This window comes from Mycteria americana, chromosome 8 (assembly GCF_035582795.1).
Source record: "Mycteria americana isolate JAX WOST 10 ecotype Jacksonville Zoo and Gardens chromosome 8, USCA_MyAme_1.0, whole genome shotgun sequence".
NCBI lineage: Eukaryota > Metazoa > Chordata > Aves > Ciconiiformes > Ciconiidae > Mycteria > Mycteria americana.
This window is the reverse complement of record NC_134372.1, coordinates 2814421-2837449: the sequence shown is the minus strand read 5'-3', so window position 1 is coordinate 2837449 and position 23029 is coordinate 2814421. Positions and strand designations below refer to the sequence as shown.

General features: G+C 50.4%; 1 protein-coding gene across 1 annotated transcript in view; it reads left to right on the top strand.

Annotated features, from left to right (window-relative positions):
- The first annotated feature begins 390 nt into the window (after positions 1-390).
- Positions 391-23029, top strand: part of PDLIM4 (PDZ and LIM domain 4) — a 54646-nt gene continuing 32007 nt past the window's right edge. Inside the window, exons 1-2 of the mRNA XM_075509484.1 lie at positions 391-594; positions 16376-16527. Of these exons, the coding sequence (XP_075365599.1) occupies positions 502-594; positions 16376-16527 (245 nt within the window). The 5' untranslated portion in view covers positions 391-501. The remainder of the gene's footprint in view (positions 595-16375; positions 16528-23029) is intronic.

Sequence of the window (23029 nt, the reverse complement as noted above, 5' to 3'; positions counted from 1 at the left end):
TAAGGTTGGAAAAGACCTCTGGGATCGTCTAGTCCGACCGTCAACCCAACACCTCCGTGCCTACTAAAACTAACGAACGTACCGCTAACTACTAACATTAACTAAAACGACCATCATCCTGCTTGTGGCGAATCCAACGGTCGTGACTTCACGTTTACCGACTTATTACATCATTTTCCTTCCACTCCAGAGGAGGAAGGCGCGGGAAGCGAAGGCTTCGACCGCACCAAAGGCAGACGCTTCACTTTCCTACTGCCAGCGGTCGCTCCCAACCCCACTGGTGACAACGGCCAGGGGAAAATCCCTGCTAAAGCTCCCCCCCACGACGATCGGGACGGGTCGGTCCCGCCTCCCCGCCACGCCCCGCGTGGCGGGGCGTGGCGGGGAGGCGGGACCGACCCGTCCCGGGGATTAGGAGCCGCGCGAAGTGGTTCGGTCGCCGATCGCGAGTGGGAGCCGCAGCCACAACCGCCCGTGGGCAGGGAGCGTCCCGCCGCCGTTATGTCCCACTCGGTGGTCCTGCGTGGTCCTTCTCCGTGGGGTTTTCGCTTGGTGGGCGGGAAAGACTTCAGTGCCCCGCTGACCATCTCCAGGGTGAGCCGGAGCCGGGGGAGGGAGCGGAGCGGGGACCGGCGGCAGGTGATGGGCGGCGGCGGGGAGCGGGGCCGCGCCGGCGGGGGCGGGACCGGGACCGGGACCGGGCTCGGGTCGCTGGGACCGGGGACCGACGGGCAGCAGCGTTTGGGCTCTCTTTCAGTATATACGCTTATACATACAGGCAAATAAGCGTTCCCTTCCGAACGCAGCGCCTTTCCAGCCGCTTTTCCCTGCCTTAACGCCGGGCAGATCGCATTCTCCATGCTTTTTTTTTTTTTTTTGGATGTGAATTCATAAAGATCCGCTTTCAAAGTTTTTGGTTTTTTTTTTTTAGTGCTCAGCACTACAGAGGGCTTGGATTCGTGCCCTGGACCGAGTTCACAGGCTGTTGGGGTTTTTTTAGGAAGGCACGAATAAAGTCAGCAAGAAGTCCCTCCGTGCAGGCTGCTGCCTTGTAGGGTCCCCGTGAGCTGGTAGTAAGTGCGCTCACCCTTGTGTTGAACCTCACAAAAGATGTATTCTGGAAACTTCTTTGCTAAGACACCGCGGCTAGCTTGAAACAGGCTTTGTGTGTAGGTATACGTGAAAACAAATCATCCCCCTGCGCAGGAAGGAGCGCAGCGAGGTGGAGAGATGGGCTGCGTGATGGATGAGGTGCTGGGCACGTTCCCGTGGGCATCGGTGTTTCCATTGCCATCGGGCTGCCCTGGGAAAGGGCCGGACACCCGAAGCTGCCCTGCCTTCCCCCGGCGCGGGGAGGCTGCGTGGGATTGCTGGGCTCCCCTGGGCAGCTGCTGCTGGGGCGCTGGGACGAGCACGGAGGGTATTGAAAGGCTTTGAAAGGAGCTTTAGCTTAAAAATATTGCCGTAACGCATACAAGCTGTTTGCCGTCTTTTCGTTCATCTGCCAAAGCTGTGATGGAAAAGGGAAAACACGTACCCTGAGTTTTAAAGAAATAATTGCGGAAGAGAGCGTGTTTTTAAAGAGACTTGGTTTGTCTTTGAGTTCAAATGCGCCTATTACACAGCTTTATGTCTCTGTTTTCACTTTGGGCTGTCCCTTACCAAGTGTTCCAGCGAAGGCTTTTTTGGAGGAGTAGCAGGAGGAGACAGATGGAGAGGAGGGAAGACCCGGCCCGGGAAAGGCCAGGGCGGTGGAGGGAGCAGCAGCCGGCGGGGCTGGCCATGCTGTCGGGGTCGGGCAGGCGTCCGCACACAGCCGGGGTGTCCGCGCTGTAGGGCAGGCACTCGGCTTCTGGGGCTCAGCCTGCGCCTCCTGGGCACAGGGAAGTCCTCTCTCTTCCCCCAGTAACGTGGGATGTAGCACAACAAAACACAAAATTGCCTCTCGGTGACTGCAAAAATGTTGCTGTTGTGAAGGTGAACATCTTAATTTAGCGGAGGGAGTCTGTTTTCCTGTTACTTTGAAAAAAGTTTGGTTTAACATTAAACAAGAAATAACAAAGTCTGCTTTTGCCTAGGCAGGTGGCTTGCCAAATTCCTTGTTTGATTCAGCAACCTGGGAGGTGTGGGGATGATTCTCATCAGGCTTTGGATCACAAGGAGCTGCAACGCAAGGAGCAGTCGTAGGGTGTTATTTCATGTGACTGAGTGTGGCAGCCTTTTAAATTGGATCCTTTTTTAATTCTGCTCCCGCTGAAGAGAGGGGTGATGCTCCGATGTGCTCTACGCTACTGGCTGCTCCCAGAGGGTGATAAACAACTCGCTGGGAACGTGAATGTGGTGTAGGGTGCTCTGCTTGGGCTCTAGTCTCTTAACACGAGAAGAGACCTCACTGCCTTTGCAAATAATACCTGAAAATGTTAAAATTGGGGAAGAGTTAGCTTCTGCTGCAGCTCCTGGCCGTGGGGGTGCAGGAAGGGGCTGCTGGAGGGCTCCCCGGGGAGCCAGGGCTTTGCTTGGCGGTGGGTCCGTGCAACCCTGCCTCTTTGCAGAGCGCTGAGTGTGGCTGGTGTGCTGCCATGTTCGCTTTTATTCTGTAATTGTCTAGTTAGTTTAATTGTCTAACCAGTAAATCTCTTCTTTCCAGCTCGAAAGCCAGGCAAGGGGGCTGGGGGCTCCCAGCGTCCCGGGCTGGGTCGCTGCAGGAGGGCGGGAGCCTCTTGCTGTAGCCTAATTGTTGAGGCTTTTGGCTGACTTCTGCTTCCTTCAAAGTGCCTTTTTTTTTTTTTTTTTTTTACATTTTATTTGTTTTATATTAAAATGTCATTAAATTACAAACATATTTTGAAAAGCAGAAATTGTGCCGGGAGGCGGGACCAGACTCTGGGACTCCCGCATCCAGCTGCGAGCCCGAGATGCTGACGTGCTCTGGGTGCGATGGGCTGCCCGAGGGATGCGGGTTTGCTGCACCCCACTTCTGTGCCCGAGGCGGGCTGAGGACCGATGTGCCATGGGGTGTTTGGGCTGTCCAGCCCTGCAAGCATCCTATCTGGACTGGTTACGTTGGGAATTTATAGGTTGCTGTTTGGGATTCCCAGCATCCAAAAGCCACCCACATTCAGTTCTGGGTGCCAGAGGCTGGCTGGCTGCTTATGAAACACAAATTCCTCTGTGCAGGGGTTGAAAAAAAATTATTCAGTCATTAGTAGGTTGGTTTTCTCTACTCTTTGCTAAGCTACTACAGGAAACAATTTCTCCCCAGACCTCTCACCAGCTCTAACAGTGCAGAGATGTGTCGCTGCCCTGGGAGCCTCAGCGAGCGATGCTTTGCTGTCTGCTGGGGGGACCTTAGAAGGGTGCAGCTTCTTCTCCAAAGCCTGTCTGGAGTGTCGTTGCTCCAGGTTAAGTGAAGGCAGAGTTCCTTAATGTTGCGTTTGTGGGACCTGAAGCTGAAGCATCACTGCTAGAGGGAAAATAATGAAGCGGTCGGTGTGATTGGAGCTGCCAGACTGGGCTGAGCTGAGCGGGAGGCACCGTGGTGTGGCTGAACCCCTGGCGTGGGGCAGGAAGGAAGGCTGAAGGTGGCTTGTGACAGGATTGTCAAGGGATAAACTTGAAAAAATATGGATTTGGCAGCAAGGAAAATAACAATCACGCAGTCCTGCTTTGGAATGGGACTTGACTCACTCACCAGAACTTGCTTTTGCCTTTAGCCCCCTGCAAGGTCGCTGCATTTGGGCAGGTACAGCTGATGGTGTTGAGCCCATCCCTTGCAGCTGTGTCAAATATGCCCATGAAATTGAGGAATGATCTGGTTTTTTCTTGAAAGCAGGTTACTTCCCTCTGTGGTTTGATCAGTCTTAAATGGCAGGTGGTAAAGATCTGATTGCCCAAGTGACTGGGAACAGCTGATGCTGAGCCCTGCCCTAAAGAGGCCGGGGCTCCAGTTGGAGTGTTAAGTTCTTCAGTATTAAAGATAAGGACAGATAAATGCAAATCCAGAAGGGTGTGCTTAGGGCATCTTTCTCATGTGGTCACATAAAAAGCTAGGTGTGCTAGCCACCCTTTTTCCCCCTGTTTTTTCTTGCATTTTCTGGGGGACCCAGATGAGCAGGGCTGGCGTTTGCTGGGCTGGTTTGGGGGTGCACAGCCCCGAAGGGTGCTGCAGCGGCCCCGTGCAGGGGTGATGCTGGTGCGTTGTCAGCACAGTGCTGGGAAGGGAATTGTAGCTCAAGGCTGTGCTCTGGGGAAGAAACCCAGCTTGGTTTATACCCACAGTTACAGTAAGAGAAGGCCGGGTATAGTACATCATGTAATTGATGGTTCCTCCTCCTAGTGATATTTATAGGGGTAGGGGAATGACCCAAAACATCTGCTTAGAGTTGGCCTTAATGACTTGATAGAAAGTGGTTTTAAGCCTTAATTAAGTTTCTGGTAGCTGACAGCTGCTTTGCCTTGGTTGAGCTGGCTTACAACTGGACACTGTTTGCCCTTGGTGGGAAAGGAGGCTTGCTGCCGGGACAGCGTTGCCTTCGACCAGCAAGCACGGTTCAGGAACAGACATGGAATAACTTACTCGCTGCTCTCAGTGTTATGCTTGTAACCACATCAGTGAGTGCTGCGGTTGTGTGTGGGATCACAGTTGATCTACCCCTTGCCTGAGATTAAAAGATAATGGGTCATTAGTGTAACTAGAGGAGCTGAATGTATTTAATCACTTGAACTCACTTGTCCAGCTCCCAGAGCAGTCAATGGCATCACCTACCCAACTCTGCCACTGTTAATCCAAGCACTTGCTGCTTTTAGAATCGTAGATAAATTACGTGGCTAAACAGATAATTGACAATGGACTGATTCCAGTATTTTAAAAAAGCTTTTAATACAGTTTTTCCTTCATCTGCTGGCTTCAGCATCAGTTCACCCACTAGTCTCTAGCGGAGCAGCAAAAATGCATTTTTCAGTGTTGGCTTGGAACTGTAACACAAGAAGGGTGAGAAATAATTGGTCTGCAATGCATTATCCAGGTATTGTTTGAGTTAAGGCTGACTTTTAAACTTAAGGAGCTTTTGTATTTGAGCAAATACATGTCCTGTTAAAGGTTAGGATACTCGAGAAGGAATTCTGCTGAGGGAGGAATTCCAGTAGAAGTTGTCTCGTTGACTCCGTTGGGCAGCCGGCAAATGCCCGAGTGCGTTGCTGTGATCCCACTTGAATGCAGAGTACCCACTCGGAGTAGCAATTTCTGGGGTGGCCTGCGAGGCTTGTTCTTGTGTGCTGCGGGCTGGGGATGGCAGAGCACGAAGGGCTCTGCAGACCTGGGGCCGGGTTCAGTTACCCCAGGAACTCCACGTATGTTGGCGGAGGGGGCAGGAACCAGAGATGCCAGCGAAGGGAACGGGGCTTTTTGCTTTGCTTTCCATAAGGTTTTTTTCCTGGTTTTGTGTGTAACTTGTACGTATTTGATTGTTTATTAAATGGAAATGATGCACTTTCCGTTTAGAGCTCCCAAACGGACTGGAGTAGTTGCTCCGTGTTGATGAATCCGAACGCTACGACCCCAGCTGATTTCTGCTGCCTTTTGGTGGTTTCATTGCCTGTATAGAACTAAGTGATGCTAGCTCTTTCTCAGTTGGTAGCATATTAGTTTGCTATAACATAATAGTTCTATATTATAACATAATAGTTTGCTATAACATAATAGTAAAGTGGGATGATTTTTTTTTTTAAGTGGAAGGAAATAGTTTTGCTTGTCATTCTGTTTTGTTCTCATCATTCTTCCAGCGATTGCTGCTTGAATGGTGTGGAGTGAGAGGTCTGGGTGGCTACACTTGAAGCTGTAGTGGTACTTAACAGTTAATCCGAACTACAGATAAGAACTAACAAAAGTATGTAACAAATAGATTTGCTGCTGAAGTTATTCTGTCACTGAGGCTTTATTTAATAACTGAAAGAGAAGAACAAATGCTTGTGCTGGTTCAGGAGACGGTAATGGTAGAATATGCTGGAATGAAAGCCTAATGCTAATTACCGTAATCAAGCACGCTGATACTCCGGAGTGGGAAAGCAGGCGGAAAGAATGATTCATGTAGGTCCATTCATGCAAGGTCTGACCTTGGGGCGAGTTTAGCAAAATAAACCCAGCACACCCTTGAAAACACTTCGGGCCTCTGCCAGGTTGAACAAAGCAGACTGGGCTCGGTGTGACTGGGGAATTTGGAGCTGGGGCTGGGGTTTTTTCTGGTTTGGGGGGTTTTTTGTTTGTTTTGCTTTTGGTTTGTTCTTTTAAATGATGGTGATGTCAATTTTCTAACTTCTTGGGAGACTGAAAGATTGCCTGTTGGGACAGGTATTCAGAGTTACTTCGGAAAAGTGCATGGTTGTATCCCACCTGATACAGGGATAAAAGAGAATGAAGTTAAATAGCAGACGTACTAATACGGCCCTGTTAGTGTAGGAAGCATACAAGGAAATATGTGGAATTTATTCTGTTTTCCTTAAACTTGTTGCTATATAGCGCAATAGATGATGACAATCCTGGTCCTGCTGGGGGTAGATCAGTCCTTTAATTTTAATACAAATATGCCATTATGGATTGTGTGGAATTAATGCAGACTATTGCAATTTAATTTTTTTTGTTGTTGCTTGGGGGGAAAATGCATATCACAAGTCTGCAAGAGTCACATAGCAAATCCTAGAAGGCACAAGTCCCTTTAAATATAGTATTTCTGAATTTGGTGTTTGATTTCTGAGCTCTTAAAATGCATTGACTCATGGTTGTTAGATACCCAAACACTTAGTGAAAATGTTTTTGTTTTTTAAGTCATCTGTGACCGCAGGTGCTAGAGTGTGAAAGAAAACTCGAGATCTGGTAGCGTTGATAAAATAGCTAAAGCAAACATGTTCGCAGAAAATACTCTGCTTGACTTGTCGTCAGCGCAGCACTGCTAGATGTGTGCCGAAGCCAACCACGGCGTACCTGGCGAGAGCTGGTTAATGTAGTGGATTGGTACACGGCCGTTAACGCCGTGCTTGCCCCAAGCCCTGGAAGATAAGGTTATGTTTGGTTTCTACTTCAGGACTTAGACAAAAACTTCAAGCAAACCCAGGATTCATCGGGTTACTTGGAGGATTTGCAAAAATGTCGAGCCGCAGTGTGGCATTCACGTAGCTTTTACAGCCGGCAGAGACCTAAAATAAACCCCGCTTTCTCACCGGAGAGAACAGAGCTCTATTTTAAAAAAAAGAAACAACTTTGCTGTGCAAGGGTTTTTCAGCCAATGAATTTTCCAAACATCATAAAGATGCCTCAAAGCCCGTGCCACACTCAATCCTTCTTGTCAACCAGAGCAACTCAAATTCACACCCGTTAAACCTTAAGTAGTTTTACGTGTTGTGTGGACCGATAGCAGATTACGTGCGAATGACATTTTACAGTACAAGCTTCAGAACGCAAAATATACCAGATTACAGAAGATTATTTAAAGTAATTATTCTTAATTACCAGACAGGGGCAACGCACAGCTGGAAGAGAAACTTTCTTGAACAGTTTGGTGCCGGACTGTTCAGTAATGGGCACCGTGGAGTAGAAGCTCAGCTGGGAGGCTTACAGCACGCCAAGTCTTAATGCCGCCTTTCACTGTAAGCCACAAAACGCTTCCCAGGAGCCTTTAGCACATGTAAAGCTTCTGGTACAAAAGACCAAACCCTGCAAAATACCTAGTGTTCGCAATTAAACTGGGAGACAGCAGCCGCGTCGCAAAGGCACAAATCCCTCCGGTCTGTGTGAGATTAACCTCTTTCACAAGAGCGAAGCTTCAGGTTTACTCACCAGCGGAACTGCCGCTTTTTACGTCGGACAACTTTCTTCTGTTTGGAGATACCTCTGTGGCTGCTTTCCTTTTGATAGGAAAGAAAGTATCAACCCACCTTCCTGGCCGAGAAGGCTGGTGGTTTGAAAAGGAGAGCTCCAGCAGCTCCTGCATGTCTTCTGCTAAGCACCCAGGGGTTTCTCCAAACAGGGGTTGAGGAAGCCCTGCTGCTGGCTGAGAGGTGTCTGAGAAGGGGAGGCTTCACAGGAGAGCTGAGCACTGAAGATCTGTTGGAGGTGAACCAAATATGACCATAAACGCTTTCTCTGATGCTGCTGACTCCAGTTTGCCAAGTGGCGTGCAACGGTGCAGTGTCTCGGGGACTGCGGTGATGCTCCGAGGGCACCCACGTCACGGGTTAGCCGGTGTCCCCTGGGGCAGGCTGTCCAGCCCTGGCCTTGCTCCCCGACATACCAGAGTGAGGATAAAGCAGATTTAAGTGTCATAGCAGCCGTAGTGGTTACGAGCGGGTCGTTCTGTGTCGTAGAGCAATGTATCTGCAACGTGTCCTGGGAGGAAGGGGTAAGAGGGCTCCTGGTGACGGTGAACGCGGCGGGCAGCGCGGTGCTGCACTCGCTGCTGCTCCTGCTCCGAGCGCTGCTCTGGGTGCCCTTGGGCCGAGCAAGGGAAGCTTTTGGCAAAATAAGCCGGGTACGAGTGTCTGAACAACCTCTGCCTTTCTCAATCAGCTCTTCGAGGTTTGCACTTGGGTTATGTGGTTGGTTGCTCTAAAATTCATATCCGATTTCATCGATTTTTTTTTTTTTTTTCAGCCTTTTCTTTGTACAAAGACCTCAGCCTTTAAGCTGGATTAGGATCTACTTGAAGAATCTGATTCTAAATTTGGATTTGGATCCATCAGTACTTGAATTCAAAAGGATTTTCAAGTGCCTTGCCTTTTTATAATGCTCGTACTCTGGTTCTTTCCCTTGTAGGCCCTTAAGCTGCTGCTTGTTTTCTTCAGTAGTTAAATGAATTCACGTCACATAAACAACGCTCTTCATTTACTGTGCTGTGCAGCGTACCTAAGTAACGTCTTCATACGTTGGACTTACATATAAGCAATTAGAAAAATGCAAATGGATTGGTGAGGAATGTATGTCGGTTCAAGGCACGATGCTTTGAAAAGCTGAAGAGAATCCCTGGAAAGAATGCTTGAAGGATTCAGGGAATTTATCTTCATTAGTTAGTCATTTAACTCTCGGTTCTTCCTGTTTTAAAAGATATTGCTACCGTAAGATCATCTGCTGCCCCGTAGCATGCTTCCTGATAATGGAACAGGCTTGCTTTGTTTAAAAGCTGAGAATTTTGTCACACTATCTTGAAGGCCTCTTGAGGGCTTTAATCAGGCCCTTTTGATCACGCTTGCAGAACAGAACATTTCCCCAGACTTGCCTGTAACAAGCTACCCTTGATTTAAGAGAAGTGATGTGGTCGGTGTAGGCCTGTATGGGATGGTGTGTTTTAACCCATTAAATTCCGGGAAGATGGCTTCATTAATTGATGCGTTGTGTTTTGTTACAGTAGCGCTATTTTTTCAAAAGTGAAGGAGATCCATGAGAGAGAAAGCTGCCTTTATTATGCAGCTCTGGTCGGCTTGACTAGGTACCTTTTGTGAATTTGGGTAAAAACTACTGGGAGAGTACATACTAAGTTCTTCTTGCCGACGGCTGTGCCAAGACCCGCGCAGGCAGCGAGGAGGAACCGCGTCCCTCGTCCTTGGGCCCTGGCACAGGTGATGTTACAGAGGCGGGTTTCTGGGTAAAACAGTAAAAAAAAAAAAAGGGGGGGGGTTGTTAAGTTACTATAACAAATTAACCTTTCCCTAAAGCGTTGATTGTTTCAGCTTGTGGTGTTGGCCCAATTCTAGAGATGGCTTGAGCAAAGCTGCTTCTGAGCTGAGCCGCTGCCGCGGCGTGCAGCTTATCCCTGCGACGAGGCTCAGTGCCGGGTCCTGCACTTGGGCCACAGCAACCCCACGCAACGCTACAGGCTTGGGGCAGAGTGGCTGGAAAGCTGCCCGGCGGAAAAGGACCTGGGGGTGTTGGTCGACAGCCGCCTGAATATGAGCCAGCAGGGTGCCCAGGTGGCCAAGAAGGCCAATGGCATCCTGGCTTGTATTGGGAACAGTGTGGCCAGCAGGAGTAGGGCAGTGATCGTCCCCTGTACCAGGCACTGGTGAGGCCGCACCTCGAATGCTGTGTTCAGTGTTGGGCCCCTCACTCCCAGAGAGACATTGAGGGGCTGGAGCGTGTCCAGAGAAGGGCAACGGAGCTGGGGAAGGGTCTGGAGCACAAGGCTGATGGGGAGCGGCTGAGGGACCTGGGGTTGTTCAGCCTGGAGAAAAGGAGGCTGAGGGGAGACCTCATCGCTCTCTACAGCTGCCTGAAAGGAGGGGGTAGAGAGGTGGGGTCGGTCTCTTCTCCCAGGTAACAAGTGATGGGACGAGAGGAAATGGCCTCAAGTTGCGCCAGGGGAGGTTTAGACTAGAAATTAGGAAATTTCACTTCACTGAAAGGGTCATCAAGCATTGGAACAGGCTGCCCAGGGAAGTGGTGGAGTCCCCATCCCTGGAGGTATTTAAAAGATGTGTAGACGTGGTGCTTAGGGACATGGTGTAGTGGTGGACTTGGCAGTGTTAGGTTAACGATTGGACTCGATGATCTTAAAGGTCTTTTCCCGAATCCTATGATTCTGTGAGGCGTGGGGGACTTTGTCCCCTAAGACTTGATCTGCGCTGACTGGTCTTACAGCCCTGACACGCTTCTGTGCTTGATCTCCAGGGGGGAAAGTGTAACGCTATATGTGTTTCAAGAGTAAACTCCTCTCGGCGCAAATAATCTTGCTTACTAAATTAGATTGCACAGCTTCCAACACCAACTGGCTTAGTGCAACGGTTGCCTTAATGTGCTTTATTTTATTGGCCTGATGTCAGACGCTAGCACTTAGTAAATCCTAACGAGGCTCCAGCGGCCAGATAAGATAGCCGCTGCTGGCTTTAGGGTTTTTCCAATCTGTTCCATAGCATCAGAGTATCCACTTGGCTGGGGATACTTGAGGCTGGTCCCCTCGGAGGAGAGGAGAGTGGTGGGTGGTAATCTTGCGGAAAGGTGGGGGGGGAAATAATTGGGAAGACTTAATTTAAAAAAATTGGTTTGTAATTGTGCAGATACAGTTGGCTGGTCGATGACTTGGCAAAAGGAGACACCAGCTTGTGGGGTGTTGGTCCAGTGCCACAGCCCGTGGGTCACATCTCCCCTCGTTACCCTCGGTGTGGGGCTGCAGCTCGCAGCGCTGTGACCGAACCTCCTGCGGCGACGGAGGAGGCAGAGGACAGGGAGAGAAGGGCTGTTTACGGGGGTCTCTTTCTTCAAAATTCTCCTTTTCCTGCTGGAATAATATAAAAGGACTGAGCCAGGCACCGATACTGGACCTCTAGTATTTTTTTGAAGCACAGCGCTATGCGGAGGACGTGCAAAGGTGTCACAAACGAGACTTGTCCCGAGGGGATTAGGGAGAATAATATGCTTTTTAGAAAAGGGGGGGAAAAATATACGTGCTGGCTTCCTACTGGCGTGAATCCCTGCAGCAGGCACGCTGTGCGGGGAGAGGCTGCTCTGTGCTCTCCAGAGCCTGGAGCTACTTACCAGGAGCACACGCTCTGCAAACCTCCACGTGCCCGGCTGTTACAATATTTAGCTGTGCATGTTTTTTGTTTCTCTTAGTATTTTCTGTTTCTAAATATTCTTATGCATCTGCATTTTTTGTGAGAGAAACGAAGCAGCAGCTGCTTATTTTTGTGGAGGGGTTAAATGCAGGACATTGTTCTCTCTTGGCTTTATTTAATTTTGGGAGAGCACTATAAATGGCATACGTTTACGCCGCGTTCCCGGAGCAGATGCCGTGCTGTGTGTGCGCGGTTTCCTCGGGCAGAGTACAAGCAAATGCGCTTCTACGGGCGTACAAGGAGCGGTGAAAACACGTGTGCCAGTGACATCCCCAGCACACTGACTGGTCCCGCACGGATTTCGTGCTCAGTTCCTTCCTGCTGAAGATGCAGAAGTGACGAGGTGCTGGGTAGTGGGTATTCCACGTATAGCGCTGTGCGGGATCTGCTTAATCATCTCATGAAGAGCTCACCACCAGCTAACTCCATCCCTCCCCTGGGCCCAGATGAGGGGTCCAGCGCACTGGATCCGTTACTCGGAGTTGCTTTGATTCACTCTCAGAAAACTGTTCTGCTCTGCTGAATTGCGTCCCAGGCTGTGCTTAAAAAAAACCCCAAACCTGCTGAGCACCGGGGCTGGCACGAGGGAAGAGCCTGGATGGCACCTGGGAGGGGGAAGGTGCGGAGAGAAGGTCCTCTCCCCTCTCGTGGGCAAGCTGGGGGGTTGGCTAAGCTGTCTGGTGCAACTTCACCCCAAGTCTCCATCAGTTGGCTTTAGCTTTATGTTGGTGGGAAAACATCTTTAAGTGCAGGGCAACCGTAACTAGCAGCCTAAGTTACCTGGTGGCCTGGAGTTCCCATCAGAGCTTGGGTCACTGCTGTATAAAGCTGTGGCTTTGGGAGCTTGGAGCTTCCAAATGAGGCTGGATTCTTGTCTAGCTGAAAAAGAAAAACCTTTAGGGGAACTTGAATAAAAATATTTACGTTTCGTTAAGCCTGCGGTGTTTGCTGTGGGTTTGGCTCTCAGTGCCATACGCTTGACCGCTCTGAACGTGTACGGCGCAAGCAGAGCTCCCTGGGCGCTGGGTGCCTTGCGGGGAACGAGACCCCGTGAGCTGCCAACAGCGCGAGGGCTCAGACCTCCCCGTCCACCCGCGTGATTCTCCACCAGCCCCTTGCTCCGGCACCGAAATACCGGCACCCATGTGGGGCCCTGCAGCCCCGGGGGTTAGCAGGGTGTGAAGGACTGGGCTGGCTCCTTGCTAGCGTGGAATGCTTACCCTGCTTGAGCTCTTCACTGGAGAAAAGCAGACAAACAGCCCAAATGCTGGCAGGCACCCAGCGTGGGCAAGACGAGGCGTGGCACACGCAGGGCGCAGCAGGCTCCATGGGACGGAGCCCGTGCTCGGCTCCAGTGCGTGCGTTGGGGCTCTGCTTCAGGGTACTCGTCGTTGCTCGTAGAAAGGCAGCGTGTGGTGGGGAGACGCAACCTGTCCTGGTCCCCGGGAGACCGCTTACACCACCCCGAGTTACGTATCCATCGGTCTTGTCTTGGTCTGTGTTCATGCAAACTTGATTTTTAAAATGGTTTGTTCTTAGCGCTGATGGAGAACTTCAAAAACAAACAAGCAAAAATCTTATCACTGTTTTTCTTAAGCCTACCCTATTCTCAAACCTCAATTCCTTTGGAGGCCCCTTTTGAGAACGCAGGGCTCCAGTGACTCGGTGCAGGTTTTGGCTGCAGTGTTTTTAAGCTCATAACGTGTCCCGTTACTCTCAAAACCGCACGCGCTGCGGGTCCTGCTCACGGCAGAGCCGAGGCCCCGCTGGAGGGAGGCACGAATGAGATCTTCTGGTAAAGGCTCCATCCCCAAACCTCTCTGCACTGCTGGGCTTTAATGTCACTGCCCTGGAGAGCTCCTACACCCCCAGGCAACGCACGCAGCTGTAGTTACATCCCTCAGCCGTAGCCCTGGAGAACGGACTAATATACAAAACGAGGTTATCACTTGAACAACAAAACGCTTTTTTTTGTGGGTGCACTTGTTCATAGGAGTGGGTGCGGCAGCTCGTTGGGCAGTAGCTGGCCTTTGTAAGGGAAGAGGCTGGTTAAGGAGCATTCTGGGTTGAGCCGATTGCTGCTGGTGTGGGTGCTGGCTGCTTGTAGCTTGATGGGTGCCTGACCGAGACACCCAGGTCCCTCCTGCTCCTTCCTCGTGTGTTTGTTCGTTTCTATGTGCCACAAGAGGGTCACCTTTCTTGGGTGTTTCACTCCAAGCATAGACTCCATTACAAAAATAACTATCCTTAAGATTGTATCCTTGTCCTTATGGAGATCCTGGTTTTGCAGTAGGCTGGCTGCATGGATCCGCATGGAGCAAAGCAGGTGGGACCCTTGCACGAGGATTCAGACGCAGCCCAGACCACAGCCAGGCTCGCAGGGCTTTCTGTGGCACGTTTGCTGTCAATGGCTTTGCACAGCTGCGAGTTAGGAGAACTTGGTTTGAAGTATTTTAAACATTATTCACTAAAATACAAACTTTGGACCTGACAGACGTTACAATACTGATTCCCGAGCTGCAGTGACACCAATGCCGTATCTCAAACTAATGAGTTCTTGGAGTGCAGCTCCATTTCAAGCCCTCAGTCATCTCCGTGGATTGCATAAAACGGTAATATGAAGATACTGCCAAAATAATTTGAAATAAACCAGAATCTAAAAACGGGAAACACCTAAGAGCCCTGTTTATGAACAGCTTATTCTCCAAGGAAGCTACAATCTGGTTAAGATCAGTGCAGGGAGAAAAAACTATCAGGCATCTAGACAGCATTGAATAGAGAAGAACAAAATACAGCTGTCCTGGGTCAAACTGAAGGTCTGTTAGTCCAAAAGTCTGCTGGCAGCTGGGGCTGCAGGACAGACATCGAGGGAAGCAGATGACAACGGGCAAGTGCATGGAGATGCTTCCTTGGGGGTGCTGGTTGAGCTTCTGGTGGGTCTGGCAGCTTCTGTGGCTGTAGACGGAGCCTCATGCTCTGTGAATGCCATGTCTTCCTACATGGGTTCAAAAAACCAACAGGACGAATGCATACCAGGGAAAAAACAAACCAATCCTGGGTTGAAATGCCCTGTGTCAGAGCTCTACAGCTAAGGTGTGCTGTGTTCAGAAGTGCCTCCTGTTGTTTGCTCTGAGCTGAGTCACAGGGGAGCCCGCGAGCAGGGAAGGAGTTGGTCCGGCAGGTTTTGTTAGAGGAAAATAGCCTGGCTGAAACTATTGAAGAGCAAAGGGCAAATGCCGATTTACTCTGACAACGCAACAAAAGGCTTAGTTCAGGCTGCCAGTTCTACTTAAATGCAAAAAAGTGGTTTGGAGCTCCTCAAACACCTTTGGGTTCACGTTTCAGTAGTATCGTGGCTGTAATCACGCAGGGAGCGGTGCAGTGGGTCCGTGTTTCACCGGGTGCCGTCTGCCTCTCGCTGGCTGTTTTACCAGCCTCGGTCCTGCGAGCAGCCCCAGCACGTCCCACAAAGGGCTTTGGCGTTAAGGCTAAACCCTCTTCAAATTCCCTATGAAAATACAACTGGAAAAAACAGATCAAGACGAAAACAGACTTTCTAAAAGACTGCCTGTTTAACGATGGCCTGCGGTGGTCAGGGGCTCGTGGGCACCGTGGAGCAGATGGCCAGCGCTTGGTGGCAAACTGTCTGGAAAACCATACCTGTTGTTAGCGGCTGGTTGTCCCCATGCTCCGAGGTAAGCTACGCCCGAGGGGAGATGGAGGATAGAGCAGTGATCCTGTTGCCTCGATCTTTCGAGCAGGGTGCGATGGAGCAGAGATCCATCGCCCGAGACGGGGGATTACACCCGTGTAAATCAAGACTAAACAGAATCAAAGCACCATCGCACTCTACGTGCAGTGAGAGATGAATAACCGAAAGTCAGACTCTGCTTTCTCACTTGATAAACCATGCGGTTGATTAGCGGAGCGTTAGCAGATGCTCTGAATGACTGAAGAGGAAATTAGAGCGCAAGCACGTAGCTATTAAGAGTTTAAACAGACACATTTACCTGTCCTGCCTATGCCTTGCATCACTTCATATTATTGCAAAAATTAAAACCACATTTGGGCTGATGTAAATGAAATGGTCATTTCTCGAGAAACTCTTTTATGGGCTGCAGGATTGGTCTCATGGCTGACCACAAACAGTACCTGGACCTGTCATTAGTTCCCCAGGAAAGAAGTTACGAGTTTTATAAGGTTCTGGCATTCCTACAAAACCAGGAGGAAAGAGTTGTGGAGACTTAACGAGCTGTGCGATATTCCATGCAGGGCTAGAAAGAGACGAGTCATTGGAATGATGGTCAGGAAAAACTGATGTCAGACGTAACCTCTCCGCAGGAAGCAATTAGGATGACCGTGCTCATCTTCTAGTTGGGCAAGGAGGAGGGTTGCGTGTGCTCTTTAGGGATTGACTCTCACAGCATGATTTAAGGCCTGCAAGCCAAAGGAGTCTAAAGCATCTCTTTTGAAAGAGGGTATTGCATTATCTTAAGCAAGAGACAAATCTGAAGAGAGGATGTGGTCATAGGCTGCCGGGGGTTGACAGAAATCCCTTATTTAAAAGGGCGTTGTTGTAGTGGATGGTCCTCAGAGAACTGGGGCTGACCCAAGAGCCCTGGTTCTGACATCCAACCTCTGGTAGATACCGTTGGTGTAGGCAAAACACGTGTCTTCTCCAGAAATAACTATTCCCTTTATCTGCTGCTTATTCCAAGAAACTAGACTTTTTTTAAAACCAAACATTCTTTTAAGTAACCCCTTCTTTTTCCCTGCCTAGATTAACCCTGGCAGTAAAGCGGCCATGGCAAACCTGTGCCCAGGAGATATTATTCTGGCAATTAATGGAGAGAGCACGGAGAACATGACACACCTAGAAGCACAAAACAAGATCAAAGCGTGCATGGACCAGCTATCGCTCTCCGTGAACAGGTAGGTCCTCTTCTGCTTGATGTGCTCGTGTCAGCTTTGCTTGGCTCCTCCGCAGAAGGCTTGCGGCCGGCCCCGGAGCAGATGTGCCCTTAGGTTCAGTTTTTGGTGCGTCCCCGTGGTCCATGTAATTGTTCTGCATTTCTAAAAACAGTGAGACAAAATTATTTTTTAAAAGGTCACTGATACCCTAAGTGGGTCCAGTTCCTTTATATAAGTCTGGATTATCCTTTGCACCTTGCAAGGCTCGTGCAGGCTGTGAGCGGGGTCAGATCCTTCAACCCAATGGAGGGTTTAGCGACTCGAGCAAGAGTAGCACTGGGATCAAAATCTCCTTTGAGCAAAGCCTCCCACTTCATTAACACCCACCTATCCTTTTCCTAAACATCTGTTCAATGAATATACATTTGAAGGTCCTGCCAAATTCACTTTTTTAGAATATTTCAAAACAAAACGAAGGCTTGGGGTTTTTTTGCTTTCCGTTGGAATTAATTCTGTAGCTAAAGGTTCCTAATACAAATCATAAATTATCCAGTCAAAATGAACGCTCCTTATAAGGCTCACAAATGACTAATGTTATCTGTGATACATTCAAATAAGTTTATACAATTTTCCACTTCAGATTAAAAAGGCATTTCCTGCTATAAAGAGCTATCACTTACTGTTTATACTTCTCTTGGAAAACATATAGCTTCTGACTGGAAGCCTGGGCAGTGGGGAAGGAGCCCTGCTGTAAAGGGAGCAAAGCCTCGGTGGTTCCTCATGGTTCATGGCACAGTGGTGTCCGAGCCGGCCGAAGCAGAGTCCCCTGAGCTCAGCCCATGCCACGGGGATGATGTGGCTTCAGCAGTAGGAAAGAAAGGAAAAAAAAAAAAAAAAAAAGAAAAGAAAATCAAGAAAACCCTTCATGGAGGTGGAATTTCTCATAGCCAAGGAGGATGGTCATTTTGCTTTCTGTTAGGAGCAGTTTTAGGGAGACTGGATGGTCTTCTACCCCAAACGGGGGCTGTACCCAGGGCAGGACAAGGGTTCCCTTCCTGGCTGTCCGCAGGCTGGTGGAGCTCTCCTTGGAAGAGGTGGAAATCCTCGTGTAGCGATGGAAGGTCTTGGTGAGCAGCTGCTCAGGTGGTTTGACAGCAGAACATCTTTGTCAGGAGTTAGGATAAGGTTTTGCTGAAAACAACTTTCACCTGCAGCGTGGCAGCATTTTATTCTCGTGTATGAGGGCTTCTACTGCATGGATTTATGGGCTGAATTCCCACTTTTACACCTCATTTTAGCCACTGGTATCAGTTGGCATCTGTTTGTTGGCTGAGAGTGGACCCTTGAGTACTCCTCCGCGGGAGGCACGTGGTATGTGCACAGCTTTCTGCTGGTGTCTACCCGGTCCTTGTGGTTAGGAAGCGGTGCTTGAATCTTGCTGGCGGTAGCTGTGACCACGCTGGTGGCGGTAGCTGCCATGTCGGTGTACGTGGTGTCAGCGGTCTCTCTGTGAAGGGGCATCTCCTCTCCTAAGAGGTGACTTCTTGCACGGTTGTGTCACACTGGTAGAGCTCTGCTCCATCATGAGAGGAGCTGACAGAGGAGCTGGTATGCACCTTGGTGGGGTTAAGGATGATTTCTCTGTTTAGCTTGCCTGAGATGCAGAGATGTTCGTTAACAACCTCACGGTGGTCTGGAAGCTGCTGTGTGGAGGACATCTGGCAGCAGGAGGATCTGTGGCTTCGGGTTGGGTTTGCCCAACTACACCTTACCGAGGTGGATATTTTTCACTGCGAGACCTTGCAGTGTGCCCAGAGGAGCAGCGGATTCTCCGTAGCAGATGTTGCTGGTGATGACCCGCAGCCTTGCAGTGCTGCAGGGTTCGTGGGTGAGGTGGCCTGGGCTTTGCTGGGCAAGAAGGTAGGCAAAAGGATTGCAATGGTTTTGTCAGGCCTTAAAGCCTTCATAAATGCAGATTTTAAAGGCTCTCGTATCTCATAGTCAGGCAAAAATAAATGCTCGGGCTTCTGCAAGACAGGAACTGACAGGAGCTGGTGACGGTGAGGAACTGTTCAGCATCGGATGGCTCCTCTCAGGGAGGAGATCGCACTGTTGGATGGGTTAGGTGGCTCCTCCAAGAGCAAACACACCTCAGCCATGCCCAGAGAAGTCTGTGGGGTGGCCTCTCTCTTGATAGGAAAAACTGAATAGTTTATTTTTTCTACAGTAAGGAAAGCAGCTCCAGTAACGCTTTATTAGGTCTATTTTTAGTTTGGCCCAAAGCAAATGCTCGGTGACATGGCTCTTGGATCTCTCTCTCCTGTTTCCCGAGTGACCTGTTGGATCCAGACGACTCTGCCCAGCCGTTAGTCATCGCTGGAAGCATGTCTGGCACTACCTCCTCGGTGTGAGCGGATCCCTGCTCCGGGACCTGCCTCCTGGAGAGCAGGGCGACCTGGTGCTAGCAAGGGAACCGTGTCCTGGGGCAGCGACGGGGGATTTTGTTGGTTTGTGTGCATGTCCAGCAGCTGCCGTTTGTAATAGCTGCGGATCGCTACCCTGGACTCCGCTACGAGGCTGAGCTCCAGGAAAGCCCCGCATGCAGAGGCGTGGATTAGTATCTTCTCCCTCGGGCAGAAGGGTGCTCTCCAAGCAGCGTCCTTTCTGTATGCTGCCTTCAACAAAATACAGTTTGCAAATCAACACAAGGAGATTTTTTTTTTTTTAATAAATGTGTTTTGAAATATATTTGAAATAACGAGCTTGTTTGTTGTATGTCTTTAGTGAAGACATAAGGAATTTGATGTTAATTCTGTTTTACCAAAGGAGGCTTCCAGCTGGGCGTGCATGCCAAGGGAAGGCAGGGAGCTGGGCAGCAACGCTGGCAGCGAAGGACTTCCAGTCCTCTGGTGCCCTCTGGGCTTCTTCCATCCCGTGTCCTTTCTCTGTGAACCCTTGACATTCTGTGTTTCCAAGATACAGAACAAGACTGGTTTTGTTTTCAAGCTGTGGTCAATAAATGCCCTTTGACTAGAAAGTTCAGCAGGAAAGGCGGAATGGGGGGAAGACAAGAAGGGGGAGTTACTGTGTGGTCTGACGGGATGTCCCTAAACCGATGCGATCCGTCTGGGTTTCAAAGCGTTGGTGATGCAGAGAGCCCATTGAATTTGATGGGCGGAGATGCTGATTATCCTGTTTATCAAATTTGCTTCATTAAGACGTTTGGATACACCGGTGGGGAAATACATAAAGAGCCAGGAGGGCTGACCGTTTGTGGGAGGAAGAAACCATTGGTGTGTAAAACTTCCCCATGCAGCGCAGGCAATATCCCTCCCCTGTACTTTGGAGGGAACAACTGAAGTTAGTGGGATTTCGGTTGCGATGCAAACTTTGGTCACAGTCAGGCGTGACCCTGTGGCCGGACTGCAAATAGATCGGCACGTCTATCGTTAGCACAGTCTGTCATTAGGAACGGCACGCGGGGTTTGATGGCTTTTTCTCTTATCCGGCTGTTCCCGTACTCCGTCTGGAAGGAGAAAAACTGAGAGTTCCTGATCCAATGTGAACATGTAATTTCCAAACACCACGATGGAAAGCAGCACCCAGAGCGCTCCTCCCCGGGGCTCTGCCGGCCGCAGAACCGTGCCAGCTGTTGGGGAGCACATCTGCTGTGGCTTCGCTCGCCGGGAGCCGCACTGAGCTCCGGAGGGAGCTGGGGGGTGTCAGTGGCACCGGGACCCCTGGAGAAGTGAAGTTTTGAGGCAGCAGGAAAGACCCACGGTGCAAACAGCACGGCTGCGTCGGCAAAGAGGAACCGCATTGTTTCCTAGAGTGTCTGGCACAGTTGCATGACAGCTCCTGGGAAATGGAAGAAACCTTTTTTTCTCTCCGTGGGACGCTCCGGTTTCCCTGGACTGGTTGTGAACCCTGCTCCGGTTTCCCTGGACTGGTTGTGAACCCCGCGGGAGACAGGGCTGGGGGTGCAGCGCTGAGGAGGGACCTCTGGAGATGTGGGCTGTTGCTTTGCAAAGAAAAGCAGGGCTCAGGGCAGCTCGGCATCTGATCTTTCACGTAATTTTGGGGAGGCTGAGGGGAGGCGGTGTCTGGAGGGCATCAGCAGCAAAACACACAGCATGGTGAGAAGCCAGCAGTGCCTGGGCCTTCTGTCTCCAAACAGTGGTCGCCTTGGCTGGGAAAAGCTCTTTTGTTTTCTAACAGCCACAAAGGATCCAGCAACACAAACCAAAGTAATTGCAGGCTTGATAAATCGCGTCTGGATTCTCTGTAGTGATGTATGTGCATGTGAACAAGTACTTGCGCATTAAAACCAGTATTATTTCTTGCAATCAACCCTTTCTTATCCTGGAAGGCAGTCAGCATCCAGGCAAGTGCACACAACTAGTGTACGGTGCAGAGATAACCAGCTCGGCAGCGTAGCTTGCCCTGTTCCTGCTTACGTATTACTGTGTATTTTCTTATCTCTTTTAAAGAAAGCCCTCCCAGCTCCTTTGAACGTTAACATCTCTCGTGGTTATGCTGCAGCCCTGGTTTAGGGAAGACTTGTTACTTCAAATCGGGTCATGCCTCAAATAAAAGCAGCCATAAAATTGGGTTGGAGCTGTGCTTTGCTGAAACCACCGCTTGAGAACAGAGGGTTGAGCACCCAAAGGACCTCGGGTGCTGGACAGGAGACTCCTGGCGTCACCCATGCTGTTCCTGCTGATGCACGCCGCTGGAGAGCCCTTGGCAGCACTGTCCAGACCTGCCCGTCTGTGCCAGAGGGGGAAGGCGAGCCCCAAAGCTTTCTCTGAAGCTTTTGTCATCTGCCAGCTGGGAGCACGGAGGCTTGTGGTGCATCCTTCCAGGAGGAGCTGGCCCCAAGCCCACACGGGGAAAACTGCTGGGAAGGGGATGGTGCAGCTTTAAGTGTGCTGGGGCTGTGGCTCCCCTCTATCCCCTGCAGCCCAGAGCTGGTGGGGTCCAGGGCACTCGCAGCACGGTGTCTGCGAGCTGTACCCACTCTCAGGCTGTCCTTTCTTTTTTTAAAATCTCTATTCTGCCCTTTATCGAGGACTTTAAGCGCTCTCGGGGTGGTTCTGCCCCATTCTCTAACACCTTTCTTGGCTAGACCCCTGTCCCCGCTGAAGTTAGTGGGCGTTTTGTCCCCCGTTTCATCAGGTCGCGTTTGCCCCGAGATGTGCAGGGCTGTGCTGGGCAGCGGTACCGTGGAAAGCAAAGCAGCACAGTAGCCCTTCTGTTCCGAAACAGAGCGGAGGAAAACCCTCATCAGCTCGTGAAAGGAGTCGATTTACGTAACCGATGCTCGTGTGGGTACTGATGTAAGGTGTGAGGAATTACCTAGGCATCCCTGTAACAAGGGGTGGGCGTTCGGGTTGTGGTTAATGGCTCCGAAATGCGAGGCCAGGAGTTCAAGTGGGCTTAGTAAGGCTGGAACGGTGCCTGGCACCTGGGCTGCAGGGAGGGGAAGGCGGTGATGGTGCTGATGAAGACTTAGCGGGACAGTTCAGGATGCCCTGATGATAAATCAGCCTGTTCCAGCGTCATCTTCCCAGCTGTTGAATCCCAAGCCAAGGTAGCACGGGGTCTGCTTCGCCTGCCTTGCTGGCATCTGCAAAGGGAGGGTGAGGGCAGGTCTGTGCCAGCTGGTTGCAGAAGATCCTGGGTCTTAAGCAGCCCCGTGAATTATTACTGGCAGAAACGTGGTATGGAGATCTTGGTATTTAGCCACAAAATGTATGCGTTTGACTGGAGGCCAAGGATTTCAGAGTTTTAAATAATGTAAATGCGTGGATAAGGATGATCACATGGTAAAACTTGGGGGTTTTTTGTCTTATTGCTCACTGTGAACTTGTCTCTAAGTTACACAAATGAAGAAATTCCTTATCAGGCAAGAAGTGTGCTTTCTGGCTCCTCTGCCCCAGGATTAATGTGTTCATATTCCTGTGATGTGCAGGGAGGAATTCATGTGTGCGGTGAGACTTTTGGAAAACAAAAAATTTTTTTTTGATGCTGTTCTTCCCAGTCCAATCCAATTACAGCCCTTTCTTTCGGAAATAACGCTGGGGCCGGGTGGGTGGTGGAGGACTGGCAGCATCTGCCTGGCCCCAGGCACAGCCAAGGACCCCGGGGCTGTTGCGTTGTGTCTGTTTCCCAACTGTGGTGTCAAAGCATAAATCCTCAAAGGTTCGGGTTTGGTTCCTTCTGTCTACGATAATTCCTGGAAGCGGTTTCTTCCCCCTCCGTCTGGTGTGCGTGCCGCGGGAGCGGCACTGCTGGGCCCTTGCCCACGGAGCGAAGGTATTTCAGAGACGGTAACTCTGCTTTTCAAATAGCAGCTGTGGAAACCCCTGCCCAGCTCGGGGGACCTGGGGGGCTGGTTTGCTCTGTGCGACCCTGGCAGAGCAAGGACGAGGGGCCGAGAAGGAAGCAGGCGCAGGCTGGGAAAACCCAAATTCCTTTACAGATGGCAGCGGCATGCAGCGTTGCGCTCGCAACGCGGATC